General features: G+C 40.7%; 1 protein-coding gene across 9 annotated transcripts in view; it reads right to left on the reverse strand.

Moving 5' to 3' along the window:
* Positions 1 to 20,262, reverse strand: part of DMD (dystrophin) — a 1,715,077-nt gene that overhangs the window by 1,281,176 nt on the left and 413,639 nt on the right. For all 9 annotated transcript variants that reach the window (XM_030575515.1, XM_030575505.1, XM_030575489.1 and 6 more), the window contains 3 exons: positions 19,291 to 19,392; positions 19,088 to 19,195; positions 6,208 to 6,387 (listed from right to left, as the gene is read on the reverse strand). In XM_030575515.1, coding sequence (XP_030431375.1) covers positions 6,208 to 6,387; positions 19,088 to 19,195; positions 19,291 to 19,392 — 390 coding nt within the window. The remainder of the gene's footprint in view (positions 1 to 6,207; positions 6,388 to 19,087; positions 19,196 to 19,290; positions 19,393 to 20,262) is intronic.

Genomic DNA, 20,262 nt, shown 5'->3' on the forward strand with positions numbered 1-20,262 from the left:
GGGAGACAGGAGAGGTGGGGGGATTGGAGTGTTAAGAGAAGAGGAGACAACCACCACCTTTTAAACTAAGAATAAAGAACCAATATTTCAAAATGATTGCAACACACCTTAAAGCTGGGGGGAATTTAGCTGGCTGGACAAATGAAGAGAAATGTCTGCAGGAAGGAAGGGAGAGAGGTCAAACTGATGCAAAAGGGGACAAAGGGCCAGCATGGCAATATAACTCATTCCTGGGAATCGGATGGGTGGAAGGGTTTAAAAGGGCAGTCTGGTGCGGTGAAGCCCCTTTTACAGGGAGCAGGCAGCACCCACCTTCCCTCCCCTTTCGGTGGTAAAATACCAGATTTAGTTAAGACCTGCTGTGGGCATTGCTTTAGCTCCTTTTTATGGAGGGCTGGGAAGGAATTTTTCCAGCAACACCACATTGCCAGTTTGGCTTGTGTGCCTTAAATGCATGTGTAAAGTAACAAATATTTTAGGGTTGTTTCAGTACTCATGTGTTTTGTGAAAAGAAAAAAAAACTATTTATGAAAAAATTATTTATTGTAGTTTACCACTGCAGTTTTCAGTGGAGCAACTAGGGTGCTGATTTTCATTTTAGTTTACAGGACTTATAGTTTGTGATTACTAAATGGTCATTCTAAGGATCTATTACTCTCTAGAAGTATGGAGTACAGTGCGTGTAATTTTGATCAGTTTAATGCCTAGTTCCTCATATTTTAATAAGAATTGTATTTATCTAAACTAGATTTATAGTTTTACACCCATTAACTATGATACATAAGGAGTATTATAAAAGGTAAAAGAGTTGAGGAAAGTTATAACCGTGTGGATATATTGTAAGATCTCAGAGATCAGGATAACAATTATTACTGACATTTAACAACCGGCATTTATGAAAGTAGAATGAGTTTAAGAAGTTTGCATCCTAGAATACTCAAGGAGTTAATAGAAGAGGTATCTGAGCCTCTAGCTATTATCTTTGGGAAATCATGGGAGACGGGGGAGATTCCAGAAGACTGGAGGGGGCAAATATAGTGCCCATCTATAAAAAGGGTAGTTAAACACTGGAACACATTGCCTAGGGAAGTTGTGGAATCTCCATCTCTGGAGATATTTAAGAGTAGGTTAGATAAATGTCTATTAGGGATGGTCTAGACAGTATTTGGTCCTGCCATGAGGGCAGGGGACTGGACTCGATGACCTCTCGAGTCCCTTCCAGTCCTAGAGTCTATGAGTCTATGAGCACACTTACGTACTTTGCTAGTGGATGAAGGCAGTACTCTTATTCACTTCTCTAGTGGATGGAGGGATCCCATTCAGGGCCACATACAACTGGTCTTGAGATCCCCGGAGCATAAAGGCTACTCAGTTCCTGGCTAGCACAACTAGCAGCCCTAGCCACCCATTAAAGAGACAAGACCCGGCCCTCATATGCACTCATCATGTACAGACCAGCAAAGCTGAAGGGAAGTGCTTGTTACAGCCCAGAGGATGTGTTCCCTGGTAGCTTCAGGAAACCTTGAGCCTGCGACTCACTATCTCCTGCAGTTCCTTATTGAGTCATGTACCCCAACACAGCTCCAAACTCAAGGCTGTCTCTTCAATGCTAAACTGTCATAGAATTTTTGTCTGGATAAAGACTATAGGTTGGAGCCCAACGTAAATATACAAGTAGTAAAACCAATCCTCAGCTTCTATAATTATATACTCCGTGGAGCACAAATGATTATTTTAACTTAAGTTGCCAAACTGAGGACTAGCAATTGCATGTGATTGTGACTTCCACCCCCGCACCTTGCTCTTCTCTCTACTCCTCCCCCAAATGAATTTTGTCTACTTCAACTAATTTAGTAGCAACACAAGAGCCGGGCAAAATAAACGACTCATGGATTTTAGATTGAAGGAAGGATGCTGTTGATTACAGGTGTTCCAGATCATTGCAGGAAGTTTAACAAATCTGATTTTATTATTATGCTTTTTTTAATCATTAAGAGGCAGAGAACTTCCCCCTTTAAGCTGCACCCACTGCAATCCTGGAAGGAACAAACCTGCAGTAGCTAATGTTAGCTTTCTTCTTCCATAGATTTCAGTATTACTTTTTTATATCCTTTGTTTTCTTAATTGTCTCAATTTTCAGATTTCTACATGACCTTCCTGCCTGTCATTTAATCCTTTTTATTATGTAACCTACATATATTTTACTGTCCCTGGAGGTCCAAACTAGGCACATTTTTGGAAAAGTTTCTCATCACTGCTAATCTAAATTCTGCTTAGATTAACAATGTTAATGTTAACAAATTTGGGAACACTAGTGTACCTGGCCCATTTGTTTCTCATTGCATTGTCAGCATAGAGTCATTTAGGATGTTTATTGACAGTGCTAAAAATGGCGTGAGAAACCAACAGGTCATCTACAGTGCAGTGATACCAATGTTAGCAACACTGGTGGAACTGAAATGGTGCTAGCAACCATTGCGCAAGTTGAAGGGTATATAGGCTAAGCAGATCTAGATCACCAGGTTGTAAAAACTCCAGGAGCAGATCTACAGTTTCAAGGTTGCTAGTGGAGCTGCACTGGTGCTATAGCCATAGTGAGAGATTTTCAGAAAAGTTAACTGCAGACCAAGCCTCTACGGCTGAGTTTCTCCACCTATAAAATAGGGGAAAATAAGATTCCCATCTATCTGGGGAAGCTTAATTCAATAATGCTTGTAAAGGTCTTTGAGAATTTCAGGTGGAAGATGTTATAGAGGTGGAAAATGTTAAACCTAGGGCCGTCAAGCAATTTAAAAAATTAATCGTGATTAATCAGATTGTTAAGTAAAAATAGAAAACCCTGTGTTTAAATATTTTGTGATTTTTTTACATTTTCAAATATTTTGATTTCAATTACAACACAGAATACAAAGTGTACAGTGTGAACTTTATATTTATTTTTATTAGAAATATTTGCATTGCAAAACACAAAAGAAATAGTATTTTTCAGTTCACCTAATGCAACTACTGAAGTGCAATCTCTTTATCATGGAAGTTTAACTTACGAATGTAGAATTACTTACAAAAAACCTGCATTCATATATAAAACAATATAAATTTTAAAGCCCAGAAAGTTCACTCGGTCCTATTTCTTGTATAGCCAATTACTCAGACAAACAAGTTTGTTTAGATTTGCAGGAGATAATGCTGCCCACTTCTTGCTTACAATGTCATCTGAAAGTGAGAACGGGCCTTTGTGTTACCAGTGTTGCAAGATATTTACGTGCCAGATGGCTAAAGATTCATATGCCCCTTCATGCTTTGAACACCATTCCAGAGGACACGTCCATTCTGATGACAGGTTCTGCTAGATAACGATCCATAGCAGTGCAGGCCGACACATGTTCATTTTCATCATCTGAGTCAGATGCCATCAGCAGAAGGTTGATTTTCGTTTTTTGGTGTTTCAGGTTCTGTAGTTTCTGTAGAATGCTGCTCTTTTAAGACTTCTGAAAACATGTGCCGCACTTCGCCACACTCAGATTTTGGACGGCACTTCAGATTCTTAAACTTTGGGCCGAATGCTGCAGCTATCTTTAGAAATCTCACATTGGTACCTTCTTTGTGTTTTGTCAAATCTGCTGGGAAAGTGTTCTTAAAATGAACAACATGTGCCGGGTCATCATCCAAGATCGCTATAACATGAAATATATGGCAGAATGCGGGTAAAACATCAGGAAACATACAATTCTCCCCAAAGGAGTTCAGTCATCAATTTAATTAATTTTTTTTGTGTTTTTTTTTAAAATGAGCATCGTCAGCATGGAAGCATGTCTTCTTGAATGGTGGCAGAAGCATGAAGGGGCATAACAGTATTTAGCATATCTGGCATATAAATATCTTTCAATGCTGGCTACAATAGTGTCATGTGAACGTGTGTTCTTACTTTCTGGTGATATTGTAAATAAGAAGCGGACAGCATTATCTCCTGTGAATTTAAACAAACTTGTTTGAGCGATTAGCTATACAAGAAGTAGGACTGAGTGGCCTTGTAGGCTCTAAAGTTTTACATTATTTTGTTTTTAATGCAATTATGTAACAAAAAATCTACATTTGTAAGTTTCACTTTCATGATTAACAGTTTGCACTACAGTAATACATTGAGGTGATTTAAAAGATACTATTTCTTTTCTTTATTATTTTTACAGTGCAAATATTTAGAATCAAAATAATAATATAAAGTGAGCACTGTACATTTTGTATTCTGTGTTGTAATAGAAATCAATATATTTGAAAATGTAGAAGAACATCCACAAATGTTTAATACATTTCAATTGGTATTCTATTGTTTAATAATGTGATTAAAACTGCGATTAACTATTAATTTTTTAAATCGTGATTAATTTTTATGAGTTAATCGCATGAGTTAACTGCAATTAATCAACAATCTGAGTAAAACACTTTTATCATCCTCTCAAATGAAATGTTATGAATTACGATGGAGTCCTGGTTCCAGGAAATCAAATACTTGTATTTATTTGTATTAGTATTTCTAAATATATGCCAGTTCTATGCATTTATGGGTAATAATGGTAATTTCAGTAAATGTAAGTGATACAGCCGGTCAAAACAGTTTTTCACTTGAAAACAATTTCATCAAAATATTTTGTGATAATGTATTCATTTTTATGGCATTTTCAATGGGAAAAAAGTAAATAAATCATTGAAACATTTTGTTTTGATAAGGAAAAATGTTTCTTTTAACTAGTTTTTATTCAGTTTGTTTCAATGTTTATATTATATTAAAACTTTTAATATTCTAAATTATATTTATTATATATGATATGAACATATATTGTATTTAATATTTTAATGCAAAGTAAAATCAAAAATCAAAAAACAAACAAACAATTTCATTGTTCCAAATCAATTTCGGGGGAATTTTTGTTGCACAAGAAATTTTGAAATTTCAGTTCCCCTCCTTAATTTGGAACAAAATAAAATTGTAATTTTGGACTTTCCCACAGAACAGAAATGCCAATTTCCATTTAGCTCTAGTGAATAGGAGTATTCATGTTAATTGTTAAGTGGCTCTATGGATTGAATTAATTAGTTATGATATGGGTTGATGGTAAGCAGGAGTATTGTACAGCTATCATGAGAGGGTATGTAGCAAAGAGAAGCTAATAGATACAACAGAAATGTGGCCAACACAAGTATAGAAACAAGAGGAAATTAATATATGTATTTGGGCCATGCAAAATTATTTGAAGGATTCTGACTCCCAGTTCTGTATTTCCTTCCTGCCATCCTAGCTGCTGGTATAAGGTATCTTGCTCAGTGCTGGTAAATGACAAAGAGATGGATAAAAGGAAATTAGCTGAGGCTCAGTCCAGTCAAGACTGAAATGATGGTAGATCAAAGAAAACAATTGGAAAACTTGTGCAAAATTATGTCATCCCTGTCAATTGAAAGTGTTTGTCTGCCCCTTACCATTTGAGTTCACAATTTTGAAGCGTTAAATCCACACTTGCTTTTCAATGATCACAGAGGAGAATGGAATAATGTGGCTTTTTTTTTTATTTTTTTTTTACATCTGTACTTGGACAGGGAGTTAAAGTTTCTCTCTCTGATATGGACCTTGCTAATGTGATTCACATTATTGCTGATTTTTACAATGTGTTCTACATAGGGCTACCTTAAATCTGTTCATAAATCACGGTGTGGAATGCACAGTTATGTATCAAGATACTATGAGCATATGATACTAGTGTACCATGATCTACAGTGACCTTTTGGTTTCCAGGTTGATTTCCAGGTGTTGGCTTTAATTTATAAAGCTCTATGTGGCTTGAAACCTTCCTGCATTAGGAAGCATATTTCTCCTTGTGTGCTGCTGCCACAAATTGAAATCAGTGGGGCACCTGACTTGAACCTTCTTAGATTAACATAGAGAGGGCTGTTGCTGGCAAGGTATTCTCTGTGAGACCTCTCAAATTTGGAATACTCTTCCCGCCCTTGGTCTGAAATCATTTACATGTCCTGACTTTCAGGAAATACTGTAAATTATGGTGATATAATTTTGGCCTAAAAAATAAACCCTGACTAAGAGGCCATAGAGAGAAAAGATTTTAAAGAGCCTGACAAATAGCAGCAAATCTACTTCAGGCATTTGACTGACAAAGCATTTCACTGTCATCAGTTGAAAGAATGAAGATTATGACAAACCTGCTTAGAATTGCTCTCCAGCTTCTGTACAAGCCTATCCCAACGCTGGGCAAAGTTTTCCAGCCGACTGTCCAGCTTTTGAGCCACTGCTTTATTCTTTACTGCTGACAGGAGGTCCTGCATGAGTGAGCTCAGCTTACCCATTGTTTGTCTCTTCATTTCTAGATCTCCTTTTAGGATCTGTTAAAAAACAGAAATTGTTCAGACAACATGCTGCTAATTCAGGAGAGATCCATGTGGAATTGAATATGGATAAGAATAGTTCATATAAATTCCGATTTTCAAGATTCTTGTTATCACAAAAGTTACTGGTAAGACTGACACAGTGGAATGAACACATTATAGTTTACAAGGCAATAAAAGATGACAGATGGTGCAGGTCCAGACATCATAGAATGTCTGAAGTGGTGTTATAAGTCACAAAACCAAAGGCTGTGTGACTTTACCTACCCTAAAAGTGCATCAATGTTAACAAATATAGAAACTAGAAAACAGTATTTTTAAAGTTTTGCTATACTTTGTGTCATACTGGCCAGGAAATCATTTCATTTCGGGGGGCGGGGGTGGGAGAGAGGAGACAAATGAGGTTTTGGAAAACATTTCATCCTGACCCAGGACAAACAGCCAAAACCTTGAAATTTTTCATGGAAGTGAAATACTGCTGAATACTCTGAAACGTTCTCTTCTGCAGGGATGTTTTAAACAATGTATACTCCTACTGGACATTCAGGCTCCCATGGAAACTTGCCTGAGCTCCATTAGGAATTTCAACAAAATGTGCCAAATTCCCGTGGGATCTTTCCATTTCTATGAACTGACATGTTTTGACGGAAAAAATGTTCAACTAGAAAATTTCTAGTTATCTATACTCATTATATTTCTACTGAAATTTACCTGGTAAAAGAGTCATTGCTCACACACTGTACTCAACAGCACCAAATTCTGAAATACTTACTCAGTTACATAGTACCCTATTCCAGGAGTGTTCCCATTGAGTTCAAAAGGATTAATCCTAGGCCTGGTGTACACTACAGGGTTAGGTCAAATTTAGCCATGTTAGGTCGATTTAAAAAATGAATGCATCCACACAAGCAACTCCATTCCGTCGACCTAAAGGGCTCTTAAAATCGACTTCTGTACTCCTCCCTGGCAAGGGGAGTAGCACTAAAATTGACTTTGCTGGGTCAAATTTGGGGTAGTGAGGATGCAAATCGATGGTATTGGACTTCAGGAACTATCCCAGAGTGGTCCATTGTGACCGCTCAGGACAGCACTTTGAATTCTGATGCACTAGCCAGGTACACAGGAAAAGCTCCGGGAACTCTTGAATTTCATTTCCTGTTTGGTCAGCATGGCAAACTCAGCAGCACAGCTGACCATGCAGTCCCCCCAGAATCGCAGAGCACAGAATGTTACTATGCTCCCCTATCATCTCTGTCCCTGAGATTATCACAGATTAGAAGGCGAAAAAAACCACACTCGCAATGACGTGTTTTCTGAGCTCATGCAGTCCTCCCACATTGATAGAGCACAGCTTAAAGCACAGAAACAGTCAGTGGCAGAGGCCAGGAAAGGACATGATGAAGCGTCTGTTGGGAGAGCAAACGGACATGATGATGAAGTGTCTGTTGGAGATGCAGAAAGTCAAGAAGAGCACAGACCCTCGCTGCATCCACTGTAAAACCGTCTACCCTCATCCCCATGTTCCATAGCCTCCTCACCCAGACGCCCAAGAACGCGGGGGGTGTACGTGGATGAGAGGAGGCTGGGCACCCAGCCACTCCACAACAGAAGGCTGTCATTCAAACAATTTGATTTTTAGTGTGGCTACAATAAGCAATGTGGCCTTATCCTTCCCTCCTCCCCCACCCCACCCGAGGTACCTTGTCCTTTATCTCATTTTTTTAATTAATAAAGAAAGAATGCTTGGTTTCAAAATAATAGTTACTTTATTTTGAAAGAGGGAGGGTGGTTGGCTTACAGGGAATTAAAATCAACAAAGGGGGGCGGGTTTGCATCAAGGAGAAACACAATTGTCACACTGAAGCCTGGTCAGTCATGAAAATGGTTTTCAAAACCTCTCTGATGTGCAGTACGCCTTGCTGTGCTCTTCTAATCGCCCTGGTGTCTGGCACAAAAGATTGTCTGCCGTTGCTTTCACAGAGGGAGAGGCACCTGATGAAATGTACCCCAAACCACCCGTGACAATGTTTTCTCTCTTATCAGGCATTGGGAGCTTAACCCAGAATTCCAATGGGCAGCGGAGACTGCGGGAACTGTGGGATAGTTACTCACAGTGCACCGCTCCATAAGTCGATGCTAGACATGGTAGTGAGGATGCACTTAGTGTGGACATACACAATTGACTGTATAAAATCGATTTCTAAAAATTGACTTAATTTCATAGTGTAGATATACCCTTAGTGTAAGCACAAGTAGGGATTTCACAATCTGGCTTCACATATCTTCCTGAAACATATTAGCACTCACGGAAATAAGCCACAATATATAATGGAAAGGAACCTAATGGAAAGGAATACTTACTAACTTTTATAAAAATCATCCAATCTGTTATTCCATTCAGAACTTCACAAATACTTATGTTAGACACAGTAAATACCAGAGTCTGTATTAACAGCTTTCTCATAAAATCATGACAGTAGGTGACATGGCACCAGGTCTGAAACAAAGGATAGCCTACACAGACAGCGACATAGTGCCTTGGATTGTCTGGGAGGCTTTGCCTGACACGACCCGACAGGTGCACATCATTAGCAGAAGCTGGACTGTGATCCACTATAAAAATATGGCTCCTGATCATTGCCATTGAAAGGAGAACCAGCACTCACATGCGATAAAAACTGAGACTACGGAGCACCGTTAATGTGGCTATACCTGTGCAGAGTTTCCTCACCCCCATTATTAATATACTTTCTCCAGCTAGTTATTAGGTTTAGATGTTTTTCTATGTTAAAATCCAACTGCAACTCCCTTTTTTTTGGTTCAGATAATCAGTTGCTGCTGTAAAACATATTTGTAATTATTTACCTATTGAAAGGATGTCAGGCAAGAAATCCAGGACTTTGAGATGATTGTTCATGTATGTCTGATTATATAGTTGTCACTGCTTATGAATATTCTTATTAGGCTGAATCCATTTTTAGGGATCCAAATATATTTTAATGGAATACTTATCATAGGGACAAATTATACATTATTATTAATCATAATATCTTCTTATATATCACTGTAGCAGGGCAGTGTGGTCCCCTGCCGCCCTGGAGACAGACAAGCTCTTCTGGACACCATAGTGGGCAGAACCAGAGAATCCTGCACTCGACCCACCAGAGGTCAAGGTGCAGGACAGAAAGTATAAAAGCCCAACCTCAGAGCTCACTGGAGGAGCAGCCACCGGAGAGGCCAGATGCCTGTGGCCTAGCTGCCAGTTGTGAGACCCTGGCAACTGGAGGCAGACCCGAAGACTGGCCCTCCCAACCAATGCCTGACGCAGACCAGAACCCGGAGGAGCTGTCAAGCCTGCCCCTCGCCAGTTACCCAAAGGAGCTGTCAAGCCTGCCCTTCACCTGAGGAGCCCATGGTGCTTGACCCCTGGTAGGACACTGTCTGGACCCAGGTACCTCTAGAGGGAGGGTTAGGAAGTAGCCTGGAGGCAGTCGATCCTAGTCTGGCTGCAGCACTGCCAGAGCCTATGTCAGTGTGTTGTGGCTGAGATCCCCACTGACTCAGCAGCAGGCCTCCTGTCGCATCCCTCTGCCACCCACCTTGTGGGTGGTAGTCTATCCCCTCTCCCAGGCCCCTCTGAGCAGACAGTCTGGGCTGGTTTACCTGCATTTGCTCAGCCCCTGCCTGAGGGCCTGAGCTATTGACTCTCTGCTGCCCTGCCCTGACCCAAGGCCTGGGCCTGCTAATTATAACTGTTTGTTCAGCCCCTGCCTGAGGGCCTGATCCCTGGACTCATTAATGCCCACAAGCCAGGCGTGAATAACTGTGTTTCCCTCTACTGCTGCCATGGCGAGAGACTCCCACGGCCAAGCAAATTCCCCATCAACAACAGGAAGGAAGTATCGAGGTAGTGTGGTCCCCTGCCACCCCAGAGAGGGACAAGCCCCAGCCAAACCCCTCTACAAGCACTTTTTATGAGTAGATCTCAAAGCACTTTACAGAAGAAGTCAGTGTAATTATCCATATTTTACAGATGGGAAACTGAGGCTCATTGAGGTGAAGTGACCCAGCAGACCATTTTAAGAGCTGAGAACAGAACTTTTATATGGCTTACCAAGTCACAGGCCTATGCTCTATCCATTAAGCCACCATGTACTCAGTACAGCACACATCCAGCATGGGCTCATGTGCCTTCTACATCACTCACTAGTATGTTAAGGAATGTGAAGCAACTATGCCATTGCACTGGTGTGGCAGTGCGGGCCAGCAAGTAGCAGGGAAAACAATTAAAATATAAAAAGTCTGAGTTCTGAGCATAGAGAATAAGACAACTATTTTAAAGATTTTAGTGTAAAAAGAAATGCTTTAGAGACAGGACAACTAATCAACTACATTAGAAATAGTCTTAGGGAACACAAGCTCATTGGTAATCTATGTGCAAAGCAGCAGTATCTAAGCAGCTTTTCTTACATGACCTTTAGATTAATTGGGTCCCGAAAGAGATTTAATACTAAATGAAGCAAACTTATATATGTTAATACAGAATGAACCATGTGAAACACACAATTTGCAGATACTGAAAAAAGGCTGCTACTTGCTATGGTGAGTTTTATTTGAACAGGAATTCTACAATATATTGCATGTATACATTTTATGAAAAAAAACAACTTAGTTGAGTTAGCATAATTGTCAAATATAAAAGATTGCTTTGCTTGACCACCTGGTACAGACAGAGGTGAGTCTCGGGCCTTCTCTGATAGAATCCCATCCCAGAAAACACATACAAAAGAAAAATTACCTGCAGGTAATGGTAGTTCTTTGGGTAGAGTGTGAGAATAGATCCAATTCTTGGGATATACATGCACCCTTGAGTCAGAACCCTTTAGAAAAATAGTCAGAAATGGGGCTGCACATACACCCTCATATGGAATGCAAAGTTAAGATTTGTATATAGAGACACTACAAATAATCACCTCTTAATCCATTTTATTTACTCAGAGTCTTTATTTAAGTCTCTGAACATGTGAGGACAGGGAATTTTAGATCCACACTGATGATTATGGTTGACTGGGCAACAAAATGGGAGATGAAATTCAATATTGATAAATGCAAAGTAATGCACATTGGAAAATATAATCCCAACTGTGCATATAAAATGATAAAGTCTAAATTAGCTGTTACCACTCAAGAAAGAGATCTTGGAGTTATTGTGGATAGTTCTCTGAAAACATCCACTCAATGTGCAGTGGGAGTCAAAAAAGTGAACAGAATGTTGGGAATCATTAAGAAAGTGATAGATCGATAAGGCAGAAAATATCATAATGCCACCATATAAATCTATGGTACACTCACATTTTGAATACTGCATGCACATCTGGTCACCCCGTCTCAAAAAAATATATATATTGGAATTTGAAACAGTACAGAAAAGGGCAACTAAAACCATTAGGGGTATGGAATAGCTTCCAAATGAGGAGAGATTAATAAGATTGAGACTTTTCATCTTGGAAAAGAGTAAGAGTAAGAGTAAGGGGGGATATGATATAGATCTATACAATCATGACTGATGTGGAGAAAGTAAATAAAGTATTAGCAAGTTGAGATGAACCCTAAGATTCTTCCTCCCATCCATGTCAATGTTTACCTCAATCTGCTTACATGTGCGAAAACTACAAACGGTCTTGTCTTCACCAGGATTTTACCTTGTGGTAGCTAACATGTGGTAAGGATAATCCCTTTCCACCCGCTGTAGTGTAGAAACTTTTTTTCCCCCCCTCTAGTGTGGACTGCATCCCAACAGACTCACAAAGGAAACCTCTTCTATTTAAGTCTTGGCTTAACGGTAAAATCCTTGCTGATCTTAAACACAAAAAAGAAGCTTACAAGAAGTGGAAGATTGGACAAATGACAGGGAGGAGTATAAAATATTGCTCAGGCATGCAGGAGTGAAATCAGGAAGGCCAAATCACACTTGGAGTTGCAGCTAGCAAGGGATGTTGAGTAACAAGAAGGATTTCTTCAGGTATGTTAGCAACAAGAAGAAAGTCAAGGAAAGTGCGGGCCCCTTACTGAATGAGGGAGGCAACCTAGTAACAGAGGATGTGGAAAAAGCTAATGGACTCAATGCTTTTTTTGCCTCCGTCTTCATGAACAAGGTCAGCTCCCAGAGTTCTGCACTAGGCAGCACAGTACTGGGGGGAGGTTACCAGCCCTCTCTGAAAAAGAAGTGTTTCAGGACTATTTAGAAAAGCTGGATGAGCACAAATCTATGGGGCCAGATGCGCTGCAGCCAAGGATGCTGAAGGAGTTGATGGATATGATTGCAGAGCCATTGGCCATTATCTTTGAAAACTCATGGCCATCTGAGGAGGTCTCAGATGACTGGAAAAAAGGCGAATGTAGTGACCATCTTTAAAAAGGGAAGGAGGAGGATCCGGGGAATGACTGGCCAGTCAGCCTCACCTCAGTCTCTGGAAAAATCATGGAGCAGATCCTCAATCAATTCTGAAGCATTTAGAGGAGAGGAAAGTGATCAGGAACAGTCAGCATGGATTCACCAAGGGCAAGTCATGTCTGACTAACCTAATTGCCTTCTATGAGGAGATAAGTGGCTCTGTGGATGAGGGGAAAGCAGTGGATGTGTTATTCCTTGACTTTAGCAATGCTTTCGATATGGTCTCCAATAGTATTCTTGACAGCAAGTTAAAGAAGTATGGGCGGGATGAATGGATAATCCATCCATCCATAAGGTGGATAGAAATCTTGCTAGACCGTTGGGCTCAACGGGTAGTGATCAATTGTTCCACGTCTAGTTGGCAGCCAGTATCAAGCAGAGTGCCCCAAAGGTCAGTCTCAGGGCCGGTTTTGTTCAGTATCTTCATTAATGATCTGGAGGATGGCGTGGACTGCACCCTCAGCAAGTCTGCAGATGACACTAAACTAGGAGAAGTGGTAGATATGCTGGAGGGTAGGGATAGTATACAGAGGGACCTAGACAAATTAGAGGATTGAGCCAAACGAAATCTGATGAGGTTCAACAAGGACAAGTGCAGAGTCCTGCACTTAGGACGGAAGAATCCCATGCACTTCTACAGACTAGGGACCGAATGGCTAGGCAGCAGTTCTGCAGAAAAAGACCTAGGGGTTACAGTGAACGAGAAGCATGATTTGAGTCAGTGTGCCCTTGTTGCCAAGAAGGCTAACGGCATTTTGGGCAGTAAAAGTAGGGGCACTGCCAGCAGATCAAGGGACGTGATCATTCCCCTCTATTTGGCATTGGTGAGGCCTCATCTGGAGTAATGTCTCCAGTTTTGGGCCCCACACTACAAGAAGGATGTGGAAAAATTGCCACTCTCTTTTGCCAGCAGAGGGCAACAAAAATGATCAGGGGGCTGGAGCACATGACTTATGAAAAGAGACTGAGGGTACTGGGATTGTCTAGTCTGCAGAAGAGAAGAATGAGGGGGGATTAGATAGCTACTTTCAACTTTGGAAAGGAGGCTCCAAAGAGGATGGATCTAGACTGTTCTCAGTGGTAGCAGATGGCAGAACAAGGAGTAATGGTCTCAAGTTGCAGTGGTGGAGGTTTAGGTTGGGTATTAGGAAAACCTTTTTCACTATAGGAGTGGTGAAGCACTGAATGGGTTACACAGAGAGGTGGTGGAATCTTCCTTAGAGGTTTTTAAGATCAGACTTGACAAAGCCCTGGCTGGGATGATTTAGTTGGGGACTGGTCTTGCTTTGAGCAGGGAGTTGGACTAGATGAGCTCCTGAAGTCCCTTCCAACCCTGATATTCTATGATCCTATGAAATCAGAGATTTTTTCTTACTGAAGGCTTAAGACTCTTCAGGAGAGTTCTTTGAATTTCTCTGAACTGCCAGAATCCACATGAATTAACAAGATCTCTAAGCATCTCTAAGATGCTGGCAGACTTAAGGATCTGGCTAGAGAAAATTACCCTCACTTTTCAAAAGGAGATAAAGAAGATTTAACAGTTAGACTAGAGGTTCTGATGCCAGACCTGGAAATCTGGGAGCCAAAACTAAAGTGCCCAAGTAGGAGCTACTAATGTAATATGTGGTTGGTCCTGTTTGGAATTCCCAACAACCTCTGGAAACCAGAAGGAAAGCAGATAGCAATTTTCTATTGGAAGAGACTAAGAAACAAGACATTGACATGGGTAATAAAGTCAATTTTCCCTCCTTTAATACAAGTCTAAGGGAATCAGTGTAAATCCGAGTTGTGTGTCCTGCTCCACAGCCTCATTTGTCCTCTCCCTGAACAAGCTGGCCTCATCAGAAATGGAGAGCCATCAGATCCATTTGTACTCCTAAACCAGGCCATCCTGCAAAGTGAGGCCACTGAGCAAGTCGCTGCATCAAATGGTCCTTTTACATAGTCAGTGGCAGTCAACAGTAGTGAACTTCCAAGCCCAGGTCGACAGATTTGGGCTTGTGCTCCCTGCCTCCTTAGGCATCAGAACCCAAGCTGTGACATTCACACAGCTATTTTTAGTTTGGTAGCTCAAGCCCAAGTCTGTCATCCCAGGGTTGCTGCCCCCGGCTGTGTAGATGTAACCTAAAATGTCATGTGTCAAATAAAGGGCACACTTTGCATCTCAACAACACCATGACAATCACTTCTTCACTTTCTCCAGAAGGTGGTCCAACAACAGAAGTATATTCCAAGACAAGCAATCAACTGAGGTCAACATTATCAAACAGCTGGCAATCCTCATCTTCATGACATTTGTTAAACTGGGAGAAAGAGAAGGATGATCAACTATTCCTTAGGTTGTTGCAACAGCAGCAACAAGAACCCAGTGCAGGATGAGTGAATACAAATATTTATACATCTAACACAACCTACCTGCCCACTTGGATTTCTGATGGGACAGGGCCAGGTCCTAATTCTAAAAGACAATTATCATTCAGTTAAATGGATACTCTGTCTGTCTGCTATCATAGTTCAAAGATATTAAAAAGAGAGTGTTACTTCCAAGGTACCATTGATAATTCAATACTGAAAGCCTCACCCATCTTGTGAAAACTATGGAAATTACAATGGGACTTTAGAAAACATGCCCATACCATCTCATCAAATCAACAGCTAACCAGCCAATAGCAAATAATTCTGGCTAACCAGCCAATAGTTGCAAGAACAAGAATGGGGTAAGATTGGTGGTGGGGTCCTTTACCTACCCAACAGTCATCCATGAGGACGGTTGGGGGTCAATGGACACTGCTTTCCAGAGGACACATACTTCATAACAAGTATACATGTATATTCCATTAATTGGAGTTTAGATAAAATTACTCGAAGGAAAATCTCTCCTTCTTGACATGACATCTTCAATCAACTAAGAAAGAAGAACTTGGAGGCCTGACCCCAAACCTGCAGGAATCAATTATGACAAGTAAACTTTTAATCACTCCTGCAAATTAGTGATATCCTCCCTTCTCAGAACCTGTGACAAACCATTCTATTCTCTTGCTGCTTGCCAAACCCTAAAATGTGCTACATTGCTGAACAATGCTGGACTTTGTCTTCACATTTTTCTCCTCACAAAGGGACTCCACAACACCTCAGGATGGCCTTGGTTACATGAAAGCCCTATACTCAACTCTCTGACAAGTCAATCATAGTTCACTGACTGGTTACAGGACTAGAATTCAGATGAAACAAATGAAAATGTAAACAAATTTAAGCAGAATCCTTCTGTAGTAAAGTAAAAGCATGGGCATAATCCTAAAATGAGTAAAAGCTCAATTCCAAAGAATACCTTATAGATTCTATACTGTCATTCACTTTAACAGTATTGACTAAAAGAGTATACTTCAGACCATGGAAAATTATGTTTGGCAGAAGGAAAAAAAGGGTTAGCACAGTGTATCCACAGCTATGCATGCTTAAGGTTATTATAACAGGTGGCCAGAGTTTTGGGTCTCAAATTGTGGCATATTTTAAGGAGCATTAAATTCTTAGTCACTGTCTAAATCAGCAGGGATATTTACCATCAATTCTGGACCAGCTGCTAGATATCTGTTAATTAGTTTAAACAATCAAACAGTAAGATTTTTTTTTAATTTTATTTTAAAAATACCTTTAATTTATTCACAGTGAAGCCAACATATTTTGAATTCTAAGCACATCTGAGAATTATTGAAACAACTTACTGTAAAACCACCATAAATTTTTCATATGCCAAAGGCCACAAAGATTTCTGTACACAGTACAAGGCAACTAAATACAGTCAAAATTATTTCATATACCTGAAATTGATTTAATTATTTTAACTGAATAGGCAGTTATAACCCAGCAGTAACACGCTGGCTGAAAAATTTCACAGTTTGTAAACTTTTAAAACTCTGCTTTACATGGATGTTATGTTATCCATGAACCAATGTTCTTCTACATATCTAAATAAATAGTAGGTGCACAAGAACAGATTACTTGCACAATTCCTTTTAACAAAGACAGTTTTTCACCTTCACTGCATAAACATGGAGGTGAAAATCTACCTTTCCATCTTATTGTAGGCACAGTCATGTTAATTTGTGGAATTATTTAACACTGAGAATGACAGAGTTTAAGATCAGAAGGTACCACCAGATCATCTAGTCTGACTTCCTGCATATCACAGGCCAACAACACCCACCCAGCATCTGCGCATTAAACCCAAAATTAGACCAAAGTGTTATAACCCACCGGAGACCAGACTATTATGTGCCTCAGGCAGAAAGCAGGAGGATCAAGGTGCTTTAGTGTCCCAAATCCTCACAATGGCAGGGAAATGATTAGGTGAAATATACAGAGATAATCCTGGCAAGTGATGTGTACCCACACACTGAGAGGAAGGTGGCTGTCCCTGGTGATTCAGAGGAAAAATATAAAAATACTCCCCCAAAATACACTGATTGGAAAAAAAAAATCTTTTCTTGACCCCTGCAAGTGGCCAGCTGAAATCCTGAAGCTTGAACATTTAGGAATATAAGACAAAGTGGAAGTGTTTCACAAGGCTCTTGAGCTCTGCTGCCTGCCATCACAAGCAACCCCATCATACAATTGCACTCAGACATTTGTCCAGCTTTCTCTGAAAACTAATTAAGTTGTTTGCCCCTACCACTCCTATTGGGAGGCTGTGCCTTAAATGGTTAGAAACCTTCTAACTTTCAGTCTGAATTTATTCATGGAAAGTCTATTTGTTCTTCAGCCAACACTGTGCTTCATCTTAAATAGTTCTTCACCCTTCCTGGTGTTTACCCCACTAAGGTATTTGAAGAGAATCATATACCCTTCTCAGCCTTTTTTTCACTAGACTGAACAAGCCAAGCTCTTCCAATCTCCTCTCATAAGATAGGCCTTCCATTCCCCTGATCATCCTAGTTGCTCTTCTCTGCCCCTGCCCAGTCTGAACTGTTTTTAAAGGACAATGAATTGTCACTCTATGCTCGTTTTTTCATTTCAGAAAGCACCACCAAAATCAAAACATATCAAGATCCAGATGCAGCAAGCATCTCAATTAGAGTCCATTAAAAGTCCGGTCAGCGGCGCAGAGGGGCTAAGAGAGGCTCTCTCCCTGCCCTGGCTCTGTGCAGCTCCTGGAAACAGCCAGCATATCCCTGTAGACCCTGCCATGAGCACCAGCTCTGCAGCTCCCATTGGCTGCAAACCACAGCCAACTGGAGCTGTGGAGCAGTGCCTGTGGGTGAGGGCAGCGCGCTGAGCATCCCTGGCTGTCCCTGCACCTAGAGGACACAGGGACATATTGGCCACTTCCGGGAGCCACCTGAAGTAAGCACTGCCTGCAGCCCTCACCCCAACCTCTCTTCCTGCACCCCAGCTAGAGCCCCAAGCCCCCTGCTCCAGTCCTGAGCCCCCTCCTGAACCAAACTCACTCCCAGAGCCTGCACTCCCTCCCACATTCTGAACCCCTTTGCCCCAACCTGGAACCCTCCCCTTTACCCCAAGCCCTTATCCCCAGCCCCACCCTGGAGCACACATCCTCTCCTGCACTCCAAATCTCTTGGCCCCAGCCTGGAGCCCCCTTGTGCACCCCAAATCCCTCACCTCAGAGCCTCACTCCCTCATGTACCCCAACTTCCTGCCCCAGCCCAATGAAAATGAGCAAGTGAGCAAAAGTGGGGGAAGTGAGTGATGGAAGGATGGGGGATGGAGTGAGCAGGGGTGTGGCCTCAGATAAAGGGCAGGGCAAGGGAGTTTGGTTTTCTGCAATTAGAAAGTCTTAAGCCTGGCCGGGATTGCAAGACTCACGTACAAAATTACAGAATGCAAAGTAGTATGTTTCACTTAATAAAGATGATGAACTGCATGTTCTTCATTTTCAGGAAAGAGCACTGAGCTGGTAGAAGGCCAGGGGGATTGTGAAGAAAAATATACTGATGTTTGAAAAGCACTCAGATACTATGGTGAGAGAACCATAAAAATGCCCAGGGGTAAATTAATAATTTTGTAGTCTCTGCTGGGTTTGGATGGCGTTCAATAAATATGATCATGGCCCATCCATTGAATGAGTAGGATACAAAGAAATAGTCAATAACTAACTATCCATTCACTAAATATGGCAAGAGTCCTCTGTGGAAAAATAGTATGTGATCATGTAATTCAAGACTATATCATAATATATACTCACAATGAGGAAAGCAAAACAAAAATACTGAATGGGAAAATACATACAGCCAACTTTCGCAGACTGGCAAGCATTTCATTCTGATCTTTAAAGCCAGTTGTATGAATCCTGCTCACTGCATCCTCTTTCTCTGTAAGCCATGAATCGAAAAGGCACTGAAAGAAATTGAGAAGGAAAAGCCTTCAGTAAGACCATTCAGAGTGCAATTTTCTGAACAATGTTCTGGTTTATAACTGCTAACATTATGCACCTGCTCCTCAGCAAATTGTTGCCATTTCCGAAGAATATCCTGCAGAAGGACCCAGCGATCCTCTGTCCATCTACAAATGGCTGCCCACCGATCTCCCAGATCCTAAAAAGAAAGCAGAACACACATCACTTAGTAAACATTTAGTGTTATTGAGGCTCATAATATTTTCCCATAGCACTGAAAATCTTGATGAAAATACTTTGATAACCCTCCCGTTTAAATCTCACTCTTAAAATCATAAAAACGTTGTGTGTTATCCTGAATTGGATATCAGTATTGTTTGAAACAAAAGTGCAACACAAAGAATTTGTGAAGCAGTAAAGCCAAGGAAACGGAAGCATTTAAATACCAAGATATGGATAGTATATCTCCATTAAGTCTGATACTACTGTGGTTTCTAAACTTGCTGCTGCCAAAAATACAACAATCTGAAATGTAATTAGGGTTGATCAGAGTCTTGATTATAATGGTAAAGTCCCAGATGCACTCAGATTATTCCTATCTGCTATAGGATAGCATTGTCAGCATAGAAGATCAAAGTCCTTTATTTTTCTACAATGTTCCAGTGAGAATTATTGAAGCAAAAATTCTCCAAAGCACTAATTAAGTCATTTTCTATCGCGTAATGGATATCTGTATACATGCACACTATTACCATTTGAGATTCTTGCATGATTCATAGTTTGTTTTTTTTTAAAAAGTATATCCTCGCTCTTCATTTTTAGCAAAAATTCAGCTCTGTCTCTTACTTCCTCACTTCAGAGACAAATGCCTAAAATAGGAGGCGAGAGGTAATATAGTTGTGATTGTGCAGGGTGCTGTAAAGCTCTTTTTTTGCCACAAGTTTAGAAAGAGTGCATTACTCATGAGTGCCCCAAGTTAGTTATTCAGGTCTTCCCAAACAAATAGCAGTAAAAATGTTTTTGCAGCCCATGCCATAATATGCTTCCTTGCTGTTGACCTCATGCACAC

This window comes from Gopherus evgoodei, chromosome 1, assembly GCF_007399415.2.
Source record: "Gopherus evgoodei ecotype Sinaloan lineage chromosome 1, rGopEvg1_v1.p, whole genome shotgun sequence".
NCBI classification, from domain to species: domain Eukaryota; kingdom Metazoa; phylum Chordata; order Testudines; family Testudinidae; genus Gopherus; species Gopherus evgoodei.